The following is a 15,570-nucleotide window of genomic DNA, read 5'->3' as shown; positions in this document are numbered from 1 at the left end:
AGGAAGGAAGGAAGGAAGGAAGGAAGGAAGGAAGGAAGGAAATCATCCAGAGCACAAAACATAATGATCTTTTCATTCAGGAAAGATGGGGTGGATCTAGCAAGGCAATCCCACTTTAGGATTGGAGGAAGAAAGCAAGAAAAAGTTCATTGATTTTTTAAAAATCCATTTTGAAGATTTCCATCCTTTGTCATGATTGGACAGTGCCCACGTTCTTCTGGGTTGTGGTAGCACATGAGATATTCATAAATGGGACAAGAGTTAAAAGAGATGTGAGCTTTACTTGGTCATCAGAGATGAGGCAGTACACAGTTTTTATAGGCAGTAACTGGAATAGTTTGATGTCCCTCCAAACCCATTGGACTGTGGGCTTCCCGGACTTCCTCTCCAGTGTGCAAATCTCTTTGCTAAAGAGAAGTTCTGCCAAGCTTAGTTTCCACTGAGAGACCATTACTTTTCTTGTCTTTCTATGCCATACAACATCAATGCACACAAACACACACACACTAATTTCTGATTGTTTGCATATGCTCCCTCTATGTTTCTAGAAGGCATCACTATCTTGAGAGAAGGCTGTAACCAGGTTCTTTGTTACCAATCAAAGCTGCCCCGAGTTTTCGGAGAGGGGCGGCATACAAATCCAAATAATAAATAAAATAAAATAAATAAATATATTTGATTGGTAACAAAGACTTTCTAAGATGGACTTTCTAAGATGGACAGACCTTTTTCATCAACTCCTTAAGGATGTGGTGAAATAATCTCAGATAACTATCGGAATCAGCCTAGTGGTCCCATCATAGTCAGATCCTTCAGGAACACAGCACCCTTCCCTTTCTGAGCTGGATGCTCCCAGCAAAAGTATGTGCTTTGGCAATTTGTAATTTCATGAGACAAAGGTAAAAAAAAAATCTTCCCCTAAGAAGTCAACAGCAACGCCTAATGTACATATTTGAGGACAGGCAACTTGGTCCTCATTTTCTTATTAACTGCGGAAAAAGCTATTGCTACCAACCTGCTTTCCATTGAGGACCTGTATACTGCACGAGTCAAAAAGAGGGATGTGAAAATATTTACTGACCTCTCGCATCCTGGACATAAACTGTTTCAACTCCTACCATCAAAATGTCACTATAGAGCACTGCACACCAAGACAACTAGACACAAGAACAGTTATTTCCCAAACGCCAACATTTTGCTAAACAAATAATTCCCTCAACACTGTCAAACTATTTACTAAGTCTGCACTACTATTACTACTATTTTTTCTCATTATTCCTATCACCCATCTTTTCCCATTTATGACTGTATGACTGTAACTTGTTGCTTGTATCCTTAAGCTTTTTATTAATATGGATTGTTTCTTGATTGCCTATTTGACTCCTATGACAATCATTTTCTATCCTTTGTGTTATTGACAAATGTATATTTTCTTTTATGTACACTGAGAACATATACATCAAAGACAAATTCCTTGTGTGTCCAATCACACTTGGCCAATAAAGAATTCTATCTTAATCTTGTATGTTTTAATAATCTACAGCATGTGACAAGATTCAACCACCAGAACAAACCACCAGAACAAATGTATAATGTAGAACCCAATCCCAATGATAATAAGTCAGGAAGAATTTTAAAATAAAATTTTCAAGGACTGTGAAGGATGGGAAAGAAAAGGGTTGATGGCATTCCATGGAATGGATTTCTCCAACTGTAAAGTTTCTGCAATGTGTGTCCCTTTCTCTGACCATCTTCTTGTCTCTGTTGCAGGTAATGAAATGGTTGTTGAGGCCAGCTAGATGCCATGGCCTGTTACAATCAATCGAGAGGCATTTCGTTTTTTGTCTTAATGGGGATTCCAGGCCTAGAAAGTGCTCACTTCTGGATTGCCTTCCCCTTCTGCTCCATGTACCTGGTCTCTTTGGTGGGGAACATCACCATTCTCTTTGTGGTCAGAAGGGAACCAAGCCTTCATTTGCCCATGTATTATTTCCTTTGTATGTTAGCCATCCTTGACTTGGTACTGACCACCTCCACTGTGCCCAAGGTCCTGGGCATATTCTGGTTCAACTCCCATACAATTGGCTTCAAAGCTTGTGTGATCCAGATGTTCTTCATTCATGGTTTCTCAGCTGTGGAGTCAGGTGTGCTGCTTGCCATGGCGTTTGATCGCTATGTGGCAATCTGTGCCCCTTTACATTACACCACCATCCTCACCAGTTCTGTCATTGCCAAGATTGGATGTGCAGCCTTCATGAGGGGCATTGGATTCATGACGCCCTTAACTTGCATGGTTAACTATCTCCCATATTGTGGGCCTAATGTCATTGCCCATTCCTACTGTGAGCATATGGCTGTGGTAAAGCTGGCCAGTGGGAATACAACACCCAACAACATCTATGGGATCACAGCAGCCACCTTTGTGGTGGGCTCAGATTCGATCTTCATTGCGGTCTCCTATGTCCTTATTCTCAGAACAGTCCAGGGACTATCTTCCAAAGAAGCCCGGCAGAAATCCTTTAGCACTTGTGGCTCACATATCTGTGTCATCCTGATCTTCTACACACCTGCCCTTTTCTCCTTTTACACTCAGCGTTGGGGACACAAGATTCCTGCACATATCCACATCTTGTTGGCGGATCTATATCTTCTGGTGCCCCCCATGCTGAACCCCATTATCTATGGCATGAAAACCAAGCAACTCCGCCAGCAAATGCTGAAGCCATTCTTTGCAACCCAGTTTGAGTCTTGATTCCAATTATTAGATGGTGAAAAGGAGACCTTGCAGGTATTAACCGGAACCGCCTTCTATTGCACGAATCCCAGTGGCCGATAAGGTCCCACAGAGTTGGCCTTCTCCGGGTCCCGTCAACCAAACAATGTTGTTTGGCAGGCCCCAGGGGAAGAGCCTTCTCTGTGGCGGCACCGGCTCTCTGGAATCAACTCCCCCCGGAGATTAGAACGGCCCCCACCCTCCTTGTCTTTCGCAAGTTACTCAAGACCCACCTATATCACCAGGCATGGGAGAACTAAGACATCTCCCCCAGGCTTTCTTATATTTTATGTTTGGTATGTGTTGTGATTCCGTCTGAGGCCCCTCAGGGAACGGCTGACCCTCTGCCGGCTCTCTGCTCAGAGGGGGAGGATGAGGAACAGGGAATGGCTGACCCTCTGCCGGCTCTCTGCTCAGGGGGGGAGGATGAGGAACAGGAGGGAGACGAGGAGGAGGAATCTCAGCCCGAGGGGGAGCTCTCCCCAGCAAGCAGCCTGAATTCTTTAGATGACCAGGCACAAGGAATAATAGATTTCCGGCAGAGAAGGGCAACCCAACGAAGGGGACAATTAGCCAGGTACTTCAAGCACTGAATGGGCAACAGCTGGGTTTGGGTGTGGTGCTCTCCGGAAAGGCTAAAAAGGCAGACCCACCCTTCCTGGTTTGTGGAGAATTATCTTTGGGAGTCGTGAGACCTGGCTGTGATCTTTGGCGTCTTGGAATTCTGGCTTGTGACTTTGAATACTGAAACCTTGAGGGGAAAAGGTGGGTGTGCCAGCAAGAGGTCTGCTGTGAAGGCTCATAGCCTGCCTGTGGGGAAGAACAGGTTTTCCTCTGTGTTTATTTTCAAATTATAAAGTGCTTTTGTTTCTACCAGCGTGTCTGGATGTTTTTTCCAGTTGGTGCTGAAGTCTGGGGGCACCCAGACAGAACAGTATGTATGTGTTGTATGGTTTTTAAATTGTTGGGGGTTTTTAATGTAATTTTATTATTAGATTTGTTCCATTGTTATACTGTTTTTATTGTTGTTGTGAGCCGCCCCGAGTCTTCGGAGAGGGGCGGCATACAAATCTAATAAATTGAATTGAATTGAATTAAATGTTCGTGTTTAAATGTTGATATTCAGGTCATTTGTTAAAGGGTACCTTGGATAAATTGCTGATCTTTCCCTTCCATCGCCTACTTCTCAGAACTTTCTTCTCAGAATACTTTGAAACTTCAGATCTACAAGCTTTAACACTCTGCTACTAAATCTTCCAACAACCTAAAAGGTGTGCATAAGTGCACCAGAGTGCCTTCCATCCCCTGTTCTAATGTTTCTCTTTTATTAGCATCATGTATATAGATATTATTATATCTTTGTATACCACCAATACGTACTTGACAAAGCAAACAAATAAGATAAATAACCTGGAGAATGTAACAATGCAGCTGGACTCAAAAGATCTATCAAGGATTTGCAGATGTTAAAAGACCAAGAGGAATCAGAATTTTATGTGATTTGGAATGATGTGTATAAATGGATAGATAAGAAGAAGTAAAAATAAAACTTATGTGAGAAACGTAGAAGTATGGTTATGACTTACATTTTGTGTTTTACTTAGTTTATATATGAAGGGTTTTTTTACACAAGGTTAAACAAAAAGAATTCTTTTCATTTAACCCTGCTGTTCTGTTCGAAAAAAGTTCCTAATGTTATGTTCCCGGGTCACCCTGACCCGGACCGAAAACTCTTCATTTGCAGTGCTTATGTTTGGTCTTTTTGAAAGCTTTTTTCACCTGGAAACATGTTTGAACATTTCTGCACACAATGGAATGAAAATTGAACTGAAAAAATTAATCCTTATTGGTTTATTTTGCACATAAATGTGCCTACCCCCCCCCGTTTTTGTGAAAGTTTTTTCAATTTATGGATAGTTTTGCTTGCAAAATCCATTCTATTTTACTAAAGTTGGTGTGGGATTGGTAGCTTGAACATTTCTGCACACAATGATATGAAAATTGAACTGAGAAAATTAATCCTTATTGGTTTATTTTGCTCATAAATGGGCCCCCATGCTTATACTCAAATAGGCTTATACTCGAGTAGGCTTATACTCGAGTATAAAATGATATGGTCTTATATTCAAAAATAAACCAATAAGAATCATTTTTTTCCAGTTCATTTCTATTTTTCTTATGTTTAGGATTGTTCAATTTAGTATATCAAAACTTTTGAGTTTATTGATAATTTTGCCTGCAAAATGCATTCTATTTTACTATTCTATTTTGGTGTGGGATTGGTAGCTTGAACCTTTCTGAACATAATGATATGAAAATTAAACTGAAAAAATGATCCTTATTGGTTTATTTTGCTCATAAATGGGCCCCCATGCTTATACTCAAATAGGCTTATACTCGAGTAGGCTTATACTCGAGTATAAAACAATAAACCAATAAGAGTCATTTTTTTCAGTTCATTTATATTTTTCTTATGTTCAGGATTGTTCAATTTAGTATATCAAACCTTTTGGGGGAAAATTCCTTAGGGATTTGTAGCCTTAAAAAATATAAATTGACACGAAATTCAAAAAGGATGGGGGGAGGGGCTTTTTGATCAAAATAAAAATATAAGTCTCAATTTTTCCAGTTCAATTTTCATATCATTATGTTCATAAATGTTCAAACTAGTTTTCCAGTGGAAAAAGTTTTCAAAAAGACCAAATTCAAGTACCTAAAAAAAATCATTTTGATCCGGGTCTATATGACCCGAACAGAGTAAATGTGACTTTTTTTTTGCCAAGAAAAATTTTTTTCCCCCACCCCCACAAATATTTTTTTGATGATCAGCATTGTTAAATTGAGTAAATGAATGCGTAAGATTTTAAAGAATATTTCGGATTTGGAGCATAAAAAAATAAAAAGTGAAAATTGTTGCAAGCAGCCAGGGGGGGGGGGAGGCCTTATTTCTGATGTTAAAAAAACAGTAAGAATCATTTTTTTCAGTTCCTTTATATTTTTCTTATATTCAGAAATGTTCAAGGTACCATTCCCACACCAACTCCAGTAAAATAGACTGCATTTTGCAAGCAAAACTATCCATAAATTGAAAAAACTTTCACAAAAACGGGGGGGGAGGCACATTTATGGGCAAAATAAACCAATAAGGATTAATTTTTTCAGTTCAATTTTCATTCCATTGTGTGAAGAAATGTTCAGACTACTTTCCAAGTGAAAAAAGCTTTCAAAAAGACCAAACATAAGCACTGCAAATGAAGAGTTTTCGGTCAGGGTGACCCGGGAACATAACATTAGGGAGTTTTTTTTTTTCAGCAAGAAAGAAACCTCCCACCCCCCAAAAAAAATTCTCATAGAGAGAACCCCTGAAATGATGAAAAGTCATGAAATTTCAAGTTTCAGATATGCAGGGAAATTTTTTTACAGGGTCTCAAACCTTGATTTCGGGTCTCACAGACCCGAACAGAACAGCAATAAGTTGATTTAAAGTAGTAATAAGGTATTCTTTTTTCTGTATGGAAACTTGACTTCTAGAATAAGTGGGGAAATTGCAACCCCAATTTTATGTTAAATGTATGTTTGTCAGTTTTGTCCTTTTTATCAAAAATTAATAAAGTTTATTACAAAAAAAAGGACAAATGTTGATGATATAACAGTATAGAATTGGGCTGAGCTCTAAAATTGCATTGTTACTATTCTTTCCCTGAATGGTTATGCAAAATTAATTTAACACAGTTTGGTGTAGTGGTGAAGGTGCTGCTTAGAAATCAGGACATGGTGAAGTCTAGTCCAGCCTTGGCATGAAAACTGACCAGATGACTTTGGTCCAGTAACTGTTTTTCAGTTCAACCCAACTCACAGGGTTGTTGTGGGAAACATAGAGAAAGGGAAGTGCAGCAAGTATGTTCACTATTATATATGTCACATGTTTTTTAGCTGAATTTGAAAATTAAGGGAGACTAGGATAGATCTATTTTGGCCTTATTTTGGCCTCATCAGCTAGCCATACCCACTGGGACTTGAACCTGCAACCTTTGCCTTGTAAGGCAGAGCATTATCCTCTAGGCTATATAAAAGAAGAATAAAAAATAAAATCTAAAATGATTGATACTGTCTCAGTCTCTGACTCATTGTCAGGGTTAGTCTTTCCCAAGTTGGCACCATCTGGGTAATTTGCGAGTGCTACAATATTATTATTATTTATTTGACTTATATTTTTTTATTTTTATATATATATTTGTCAAACAATTATAGGATGGTAATTTGTATAAATAAAACATTAGAAACGTAATGATAAAAAGTAATGATAGAAGACAATAGAACAGTAGGACAGGGATAGTAGGCACAATGGTGCGCTTATGCACACCCTTTACAGACCTCTTAGAAAGGGGGAGAGGCAGGGTTGGGCAGCAGGCAGGATGGAGTGGAACACATTTCCACCGGCGGAAATGAAGATGCATGCGCAGCTCCATCTGATTGGCAGCTGTCACTTCCTGGATTACTAGTCTCAGCTCAGCTCTCCTTTTTTCCCCTGCTGCTGCAGCTGTGTCTGCACTCCTTGCTTTTTTCCTCTTTCCTCCTTCCTGGCCTTGGACGAGCTTCTCTCTCTCCTGCCCGTCTCCCCCCCAGCATCACGTGGCCACCTCCCGCCTGAGGTGCAAGCAGAAGGCGTGGGTGGAAGTGGTGTTGGCAGCATTTATGCTTCTGGCAGCACCCGTTCGCCTAGCTACCCAGTCTGAGGTAGGGAGGGCAACCCAGGAAGGAGAGCATGGGAAACGTGAAGCAAATTGTCACCCCAGTGAGTGACACTGGTAAGGTTATAAGTCAAGGACTTAACAGTTCGCTTAAACGATGATGATTGTTCAAGCCACTCCCACCTGGTCACATGGCCGGCAAGCCACTCCTACCCAGTCACATGACCATTAAGCCACATCCACAAAGTAAGCCACACCCACAGTGTGGCAGTAAAATTTTTGGCTGCCCATTACTCGGGAGAGGTCAATTGTAGATAATTTGAGGTTAAAGGTTTTGGGGTTAGGAATAGAAACAACAGAGGACTCTCCAAGGACTCAGAGCAGCTTACAACATATAAAAATACAAGATACAGAAATAGATTCAAAAAAGTGTAATATTAAATCATCTAAAAGCCCAATTAATAATCTAAAAGTCCCATTAAAATACCATACACTCACACTCACACTCATTTATGCTGCAATCAGATTCAAATTAATGGCCGGAGCAAAATGTTAAAGCTCAACAACCCCAGGCCTGCCAACACAGATGAGTTTTTAAGACCTTCTGTAAGGCCAGGAGATAACAGAATAACCAAAGGGTGCCTGTTACAAGCTGAGGAAGGTCAGAACAATTACTGAATCAAGTACAGAGTCCCCATTGAAGGGCTAAGCTGCTGGTAATTTATCATTTGTTTCCACACACTCCTGTCTTGGTTAGGCTGACTATGGATTCTCTTTCTTGCAAGAAGACACAAAAGATAAGAGACAGACAAGAGGGTAACAGCTGCTGTACACTCTGAACAATCTTGTTTCTATTGAACACTTCATTGGGGCTGTAGAACTGGAAGCAGTTGGTGTGATGAAAATCTGAAGAGTTTAAGAGCTGTTTCTTTAAGAGATTGCATTAGGGGAATGTAGCTGAAGATTGCACTCTGGGCAATGTAGTCCAGGACATGTGATCTCATCTGTGTGTTCTTATTGGCCATTGAACTATACCTAGGCATCTGAGTAATTGTGCCATGGTAAACAGCCATTTTAAAGTCCTACAAAAAACCACATAGCAGCCAGCAGAGGAGAAATGAATCTCTTCAACTATGTGTAATGGGACAGATTATGGACATAAGATCTGAGGAATTTTATCTCTTAGTAACTTATATGAAGATTCCAGCCAATAAATGTAATCTGTATGATTTATTCATTTGTGTGGAGTTTTATTTGATTGAGAAAAGCACTAAGCTTGGACCAAAACAGTTGGGACCAGTTGAGTGTCCATCTCTTGGAACATTGCTAGACTGTGTGATCCAAAAGTAAAGATCTCTCTCTTGCTGGGCTCCTTTCATGCTAACACTCCTCCTATGCTTCCTGATGCTTGGGGGGATGACTGGGCTACAGCAGAGTATCCCTTTTCTGCAGGAGGACCCAATCCAAGCCCAACAGCTGGGCAGCACGTGTCCGTTGTGAGAGAAAGCAGGAGAAATATTGTTACATACTAACATACAGAGTAAATTTGCATAGTCACCATTGATTGGCTGATGTAGTGGTGGCAGAAATAAACTGCTGCCACTGGCTGGCTGGTTTCAGGGAAACCCTTAAAAGCGGCTTCCGTGCAGCTTTTTAGTTCAAGTTGATTTCAATTAAAGGTGCAGAACTGTCCTACATCTTGACTCTTCATTCCTGTGCAATCTAACAAACATGGCTGTCAAAGAGACATCCCATGGCTACAAGGCCTGTGGTTGGAGCACATACCTCACTCTTCAGTGGCAGGTACAGTCATAACAAAAACAGGAAAGAAAGTTTCTTCTATTTATTCAGCCATGCCATTCCCTCAGACAGGTGTGATTTTAGTCATTGGCATCATTCTCAGTCCTTTGCTTGATGGCATTGCTACACAATTTCTATCAATCACTGTAGAGATGTTATCTATTGCTTGCAAAACTAATTGCATTGAGAACTGGTGTATCACAATTACTGTAATTTTTCAGAGTATAAGACACACCGGACTATAAGACACACGTTAATTTTGGGGGAGGAAAATAGAGGGTATCTGCCTAGCAGTTAGTCATCTGGTTAGCATCCTTAGTCTGGTCAGCTTCAGCACATTATTTCATCCCCTGAGTAGGACTTTAAAAAAAACTTATTTGGAGAGTAACAATGAAAGAGTCTGCAAGCCAGTAAGAGCTGAATAGATAGTTAGCACCGCGTTAGGGTTGGAAAGAAACTTATTTGGAACAAGTAGAGCAATGAAAAAAAAGCCTGCAAAGACTTAGGTCTGGAAAGCATTCTTTGGAGAGAGTAACAATGAAAAAGCCTGCAAGGTAAGAGCTGGGAAGATTGTTAGCACCTGGTTAGGGCTGGAAAAAAAGCTTTTAGGGAGGAAAAAGGTGTGTCTTATACTGTACTCTGAAAAATACGGTAACTAGATCTTTTACCACCATGAGAGAGGAAGTCCATTAAGATTGAGTAGCTGGCTTAAGCTCAGCAAACCACTATTCGTTTACCAAAGCCAAATGGCATACCTTTACCCTAAAATAGCCAACTTCCCCATCTGGTGGTGATCCCACCCACTTTATGGCCCTGAGCCCCACCTCAAAAGGATTTAAGCGGTTTTGAATGATGGGAAATCCAAAACCCAATTTCTGAAATCTCACATCAACCCAATTCTGTCTTCTGCTTTCATGATCCAAGGATATTTTGCCTGGTGCCATATGGGACTGCAATTTCCTGCAACCTAAGGCAAATCCTTCCTGAACAGGATGATGGTACTGGCATGGCTGCAGTTTCGGCATTTCAATTCACCAAGTGAAGATGACTTTGGAAATAAAAAAACCCAAAGGAGCATGGTTTTCAATTCACCCATTTTAAAAAAATAGAATCAGTTTTGGTGCTGCAACTGTTTATTCAGAAGACTTAAAGCCACCCCAGGCACCTGTTTTCTGAACAAAGAAATCATCTTGTGTGTGTTGGCCCAGTCCGAGACTGGGTTCCTTTTATCTGGCACAATTTCAGTCAATGATCATGCTGAGAGAGGAAACTGAGGTTCTGCACAACTTATTTGTGAATTAAAATGAAGTACACTTGGAATTAAAGTCCAAATCAAGCATTCCTGCTGGTATTCAGAAGTCTGCTTTTATAGCATCAAAATCACATATGCACATCAGAATGTTCTGATATTTCATTACTTCTTCCTAATTTGCTGAAGACACATGCAATTTAAGGCTAACATCTTATAATATGCATAGGGTGTGTATGTCTGTGTGCACTTAATTTGTAAGCTCGCCACTCCTATGTGTGCTTTTTAGTATGTTAATGATAAGATCTTTACCTTGGGATCTTTGTCCAGCAACTTAAGCTAAATGTCCAGTTCCCTTTCAATGGGCCCCTTGCAAAATTGTTCAGCACTGTAATAAAGCCACTGCTGGCCAGCTAGATTAACACTTCCTATAACTGAAGTGTTTATGGTCAGCTTCCTCAGTTAAGTACCAGAGGTTTTTAGCTAACTGCTTTTTAAAAAAAGGAAATTCATATCGTATTGTCTATGAATTTCTATTTTTTTAAATGAACTATTCTAGTTGAAGTTAATTTATGGCTCATTTGCAAAAAAACCCTTCTTAATAGTTTGTTATGAATTAATGGGCCGGATAATCATGTGAATGCAACCATTTTATTATTATTATTCAAATCTCAGATCGAAGCCAAATCAAAGCCATTTTTGTGACATTTCTGGCTCCTCCAAACCTCATTGGTGGAGATTGCCATTGGAAGAATCAACATTTTCAGTATTGTTTGTTATGAACATGTGGGATAAATTTGCTATGTCCACAGTGCTAGGCACCACATAATTACTTTCAAGTTATTCCAGTCTCCCAGTGCTACAGTCCAGAATAACAAATAATACTGAAAATGTATGTTCTTTATCACAAAATTCAAAATACATTTTTGTATTGCAAAGAGCACTCGTCCCAAAACAACTGGGTAGTCTGTACAATTTCTCTTAATTACTTTAAGTACTTAGCTAGCAGCTGTGAAGAAACTTGACACCCCTTCTTCTTCCACAAAGTGAAACACCCACACACTTTGCTCTGCATTGGTTTCAAAGACGTGAAAAATCAACAAAGTCAAGGCACGATTCCTGAAGAACTGCGATCAGATATTCTTCCACAACGGCCAAGCCCACACGCTGCTATTTATAGCAGCAGCCCTAATTACTGGAGCCTCACCCAAACACAGGGGGCCTCTCTTATCTCCGGTAATATGTCCTTACTTGGTCTCTTCTACGCATAATTCTGCGCTTGCGTGGGTCCAAGACATCTTCATCCGAATCAATGGAAGATAATGGAGATTGACTGCCTGGGCTGTGTGCCAAGCCCCCCTCTTCCAAATCACTCCCACCTTCTTCTTCATCTGAGGAAACTAAAACTCTGAACTGACTCTGTAGGCAATAACACAGGCCTATGACATGTTGAAGTTTCCCCTGCATCCACCTCCTTATTCCCTGGGGCAGGAGCTGGGCCAGAGCCAACCACAACAGGGGCTAGGGTCAAATAGTGCAGCGGTCTCCAGTCTTGGCAACTTTAGGACTTGTGGATTTCAACTCCCAGAAATATTCAGACAGCTTTGCCAGTGGGAATGTGAACTAAGAAAAACCTGCAAGACTTAGAAACCAAAACATTGACTTCAGAATGTCCAGATTTTATGGGCATTGTTACCACAGAGTTAGAAATTGCTCTGGCTTAATGATGTGGAAGAGATAAGGATGAATTTAACTTAAAAGAGACTCCATTGGCCAGATATACTTCTAATCATGTTGAAACTATCATCCATTGAATGTCAATTGTTTATATCTGATAAGTAGAACACTGAATTACACCCAGGAATGGTAAACAACGCAACTCATGAAGCACAAATAATACATAGGTTGATTACAGTAAGGCATCATGGTGTTCATCACTGCATTTTGGATCAGCTGTAGCTTCTAGATAGTTTCAAGAGCAGGGCCCTTATAGAATCAATTGCAATAGTTCAGTGATGGCGTGACTAGAATATAAGTGATAATCTGGAAGGTCTCCTGTTCTAGGAGTAGGAACAATTGGTGCACCAGTTGGATCAGTTGGACTTTTTAAGTTACAGTGCCACAGGCTCCTAAGCAGGCACAGTGAGTCCCTAGTTTGAATAGGGAAGTAGCACCCCACCCAAGATGCCAAGATCTCCTTTTTCAGGAGAGTCCAAATAATTAAAACTACTTGGCATTGGCAAACTGAGTTCCCTGAGCTTATTCATCCCAACGCAGTCTGCATTGGTTGCCGATCAGTTTCCGGTCACAATTCAAAGTGTTGGTTATGACCTATAAATCCCTTCATGGCACCCGACCAGATTATATCCGGGAATGTCTTCTGCAGCACGAATCCCAAAGACCAGTTAGGTCTCACAGAGTTGGCCTTCTCCGGGTCCCGTTGACTAAACAATGTCGTTTGGAGGGACGCAGGGGAAGAGCCTTCTCTGTGGCAGCCCCGGCCCTCTGGAACCAACTCCCCCCAGAGATTAGAATTGCCCCCACCCTCCTTGCCTTTCGTAAGCTCCTTAAAACCCACCTCTGCCATCAGGCATGGGGGAACTGAGATATTCTTTCCCCGTAGGCCTCTAGAATTTATGCATGGTATGTTTGTATGTATGTTTGGTTTTATACATAAGGGTTTTTTAGTTGTTTTAGTATTGGATTGTTACATGCTGTTTTTATCACTGTTGTTAGCTGCCCCAAGTCCACGGAGAGGGGGCGGCATACAAATCCAATAAATAAATGAATAAATGAATAAATGAATAAATGAATAAATGAATAAATGAATGAATGAATGAATGAATAAACGAATAAACGAATAAACGAATAAACGAATAAACGAATAAACGAATAAACGAATAAACGAATAAATGAATAAATGAATGAATAAATGAATAAATGAATGAATTTAAAATAAAATAAATAAAATAAATAAAATAAATAAAATAAATAAAATAAATAAAATAAATAAAATAAATAAAATAAATAAAATAAATAAAATAAATAAAATAAATAAAATAAATAAAATAAATAAAATAAATAAAATAAATAAAATAAATAAAATAAATAAAATAAATATAGACTCAAATAACCTCCAGGCATCATATCAGGACATTGACATTATTATCTGGACAGCTCAGGGTTGTGATTAATTCATTAAAGTCATTAAAGGACCAAAACAAAACCTTTCTAAAAAGCTTACAAATGGCCCCTGATTAGCCTCTGAGCCCAGGATAACATCTTGACTAACTTCCTCTGCATTATTTGAGTCCGGACAGTATAAACAATGGGATTTAAGACAGGGGGAAAGATGAGATAGAAGTTGGCCAGAAGAATATGAGTTGGAGGAGACACCTTGTGGCCAAATCTGTGGGTCAGGGAGGAGACTGCTATGGGGATGTAGAAAGCTAAGATGGCACAAATGTGGGAGCTACAAGTGCTAAAAGATTTGAGCCGGGCCTCTGCTGTGTCTAAATTCATCACTGCCCGTAGGATCAATGCATAAGACAGACCAATGCCCAGGGAATCAATGATGAGTACCAGAAAGCCAATTGCCATGCCATAGATATTGCTGATGGAGGTGTTTTCACAGGAAAGCATCACCACAGCCATGTGCTCACAATAAGAATGTGCAATGATGTTGGTGCGATAGTGAGTCAGTCTCCTCACAAGCAAAGGGAGTGGCGAGATATAGAGGATGCCTCTCAAGAGAGCTGCCACCCCAATCTTAACAACAGTCGAATGGGTTAAGATGGTCTTGTGTCTTAATGGGGTACATATCGCCACATAACGGTCATAAGCCATCGCCAGGAAAATCCCTGATTCCACGGTGGCAAAAGAATGAATGGTGAACATCTGGAGCAGGCATGAGTGGAAGCCAATCTCCTTGCTATTGAACCAGAAGATGGCTAGCAGCTTGGGCAGAGCGGAGGAGGAGAGCACCAAGTCAGTGACAGCCAGCATGGAAAGGAAGAGGTACATAGGCTGGTGGAGGCTGGGCTCTGCCTTGATGATGAAGAGGATGGTGCAGTTCCCCAACACTGCCATGATGTACATGGAGCCAAAAGGGATGGACAGCCATGCATGGATTGCTTCCAGTTGAGGAACGCCCATAAGTAAGAAGCTAGATGGGCTGAGACAGACGTTGTAGAAAGCAGAGGTCATATCAACACATCCCAGGGCAGACCATCATTCCTGCAGTTGGAAACATGAATATTTAAAGTTTATTTATTGGTTTGCCTGATTAAAAATTTTATACCACTATCTACCTAAACCAATGAAACTCCAGGCAGTGAACTATAATAATAATAATAATAATAATAATAATAATAATAATAATAATAATTATTATTATTATTATTATTATTATTATTATTATTATTATTATTAATTAGATTTGTATGCCGCCCCTCTCTGAAGACTCGGGTTGGCTAACAACAATGAAAAGACAATGAAAACAAATCTAATATTAAAAATAATCTTTAAAAACCCAATTTAAAGAACCACTCATACATACAAGCATACCATGTATAAATTCTATAAGCCTAGGGGGAAGTGAAATTTCAATTCCCCCATGCCTGATGACAGAGGTAGGTTTTAAAGAGCTTGCGAAAGGCAAGGAGGGTGGGGGCAACTCTGATATCTGGGGGGGAGCTGGTTCCAGAGGATCGGGGCCACTGCAGAGAAGGCTCTTCTCCTGGGTCCCACCAAACGACATTGCTTAGTCAATGGGACCCGGAGAAGGCCAACTCTGTGGGACCTAACCGGTCGCTGGGATTAAAACATAATACAATTTTTAAAACTTGTTTTAAAAACCAAGTCTAAATGCTTTCTCAGTGTGATGGATCTGATGGATACAGAAAGAGCTAGATAGATTAGTACTGTGGGTTCAAACTAACAAAATGAAATTTAATGTTGAAAAAGCAAAATCTTACATCTAGGTAAGAAAAACCTAAGACACGCATACAGATTGGGAGAAATCACACTTAACAGCAGTGACTGTGTGAGAGATCTCG

General features: G+C 40.1%; 2 protein-coding genes across 2 annotated transcripts; one reads left to right on the top strand and one right to left on the bottom strand.

Annotated features, from left to right (window-relative positions):
• Window positions 1–1,804: 1,804 nt before the first annotated feature.
• On the top strand, window positions 1,805–5,987 carry LOC139167263 (olfactory receptor 52P1-like). Its single transcript, XM_070751711.1, has 2 exons — window positions 1,805–2,721; window positions 5,972–5,987. The coding sequence occupies exons 1-2, from the start codon at window positions 1,805–1,807 to the stop codon at window positions 5,985–5,987; spliced, it is 933 nt and encodes a 310-aa protein (XP_070607812.1).
• A 1,295-nt stretch (window positions 5,988–7,282) lies between these two features.
• On the bottom strand, window positions 7,283–14,701 carry LOC139167264 (olfactory receptor 52M1-like). The gene is made up of 2 exons (XM_070751712.1): window positions 13,794–14,701; window positions 7,283–7,304 (listed from the first exon to the last, which is right to left on the bottom strand). The coding sequence occupies exons 1-2, from the start codon at window positions 14,666–14,668 to the stop codon at window positions 7,283–7,285; spliced, it is 897 nt and encodes a 298-aa protein (XP_070607813.1). The 5' UTR covers window positions 14,669–14,701.
• Between the last annotated feature and the right edge of the window lie 869 nt (window positions 14,702–15,570).

This window comes from Erythrolamprus reginae, chromosome 4 (genome assembly GCF_031021105.1).
Source record: "Erythrolamprus reginae isolate rEryReg1 chromosome 4, rEryReg1.hap1, whole genome shotgun sequence".
Taxonomy (NCBI): domain Eukaryota; kingdom Metazoa; phylum Chordata; class Lepidosauria; order Squamata; family Dipsadidae; genus Erythrolamprus; species Erythrolamprus reginae.
Note: the sequence above shows the minus strand (reverse complement) of the source record. Positions and strands in the feature narration are given on the sequence as shown.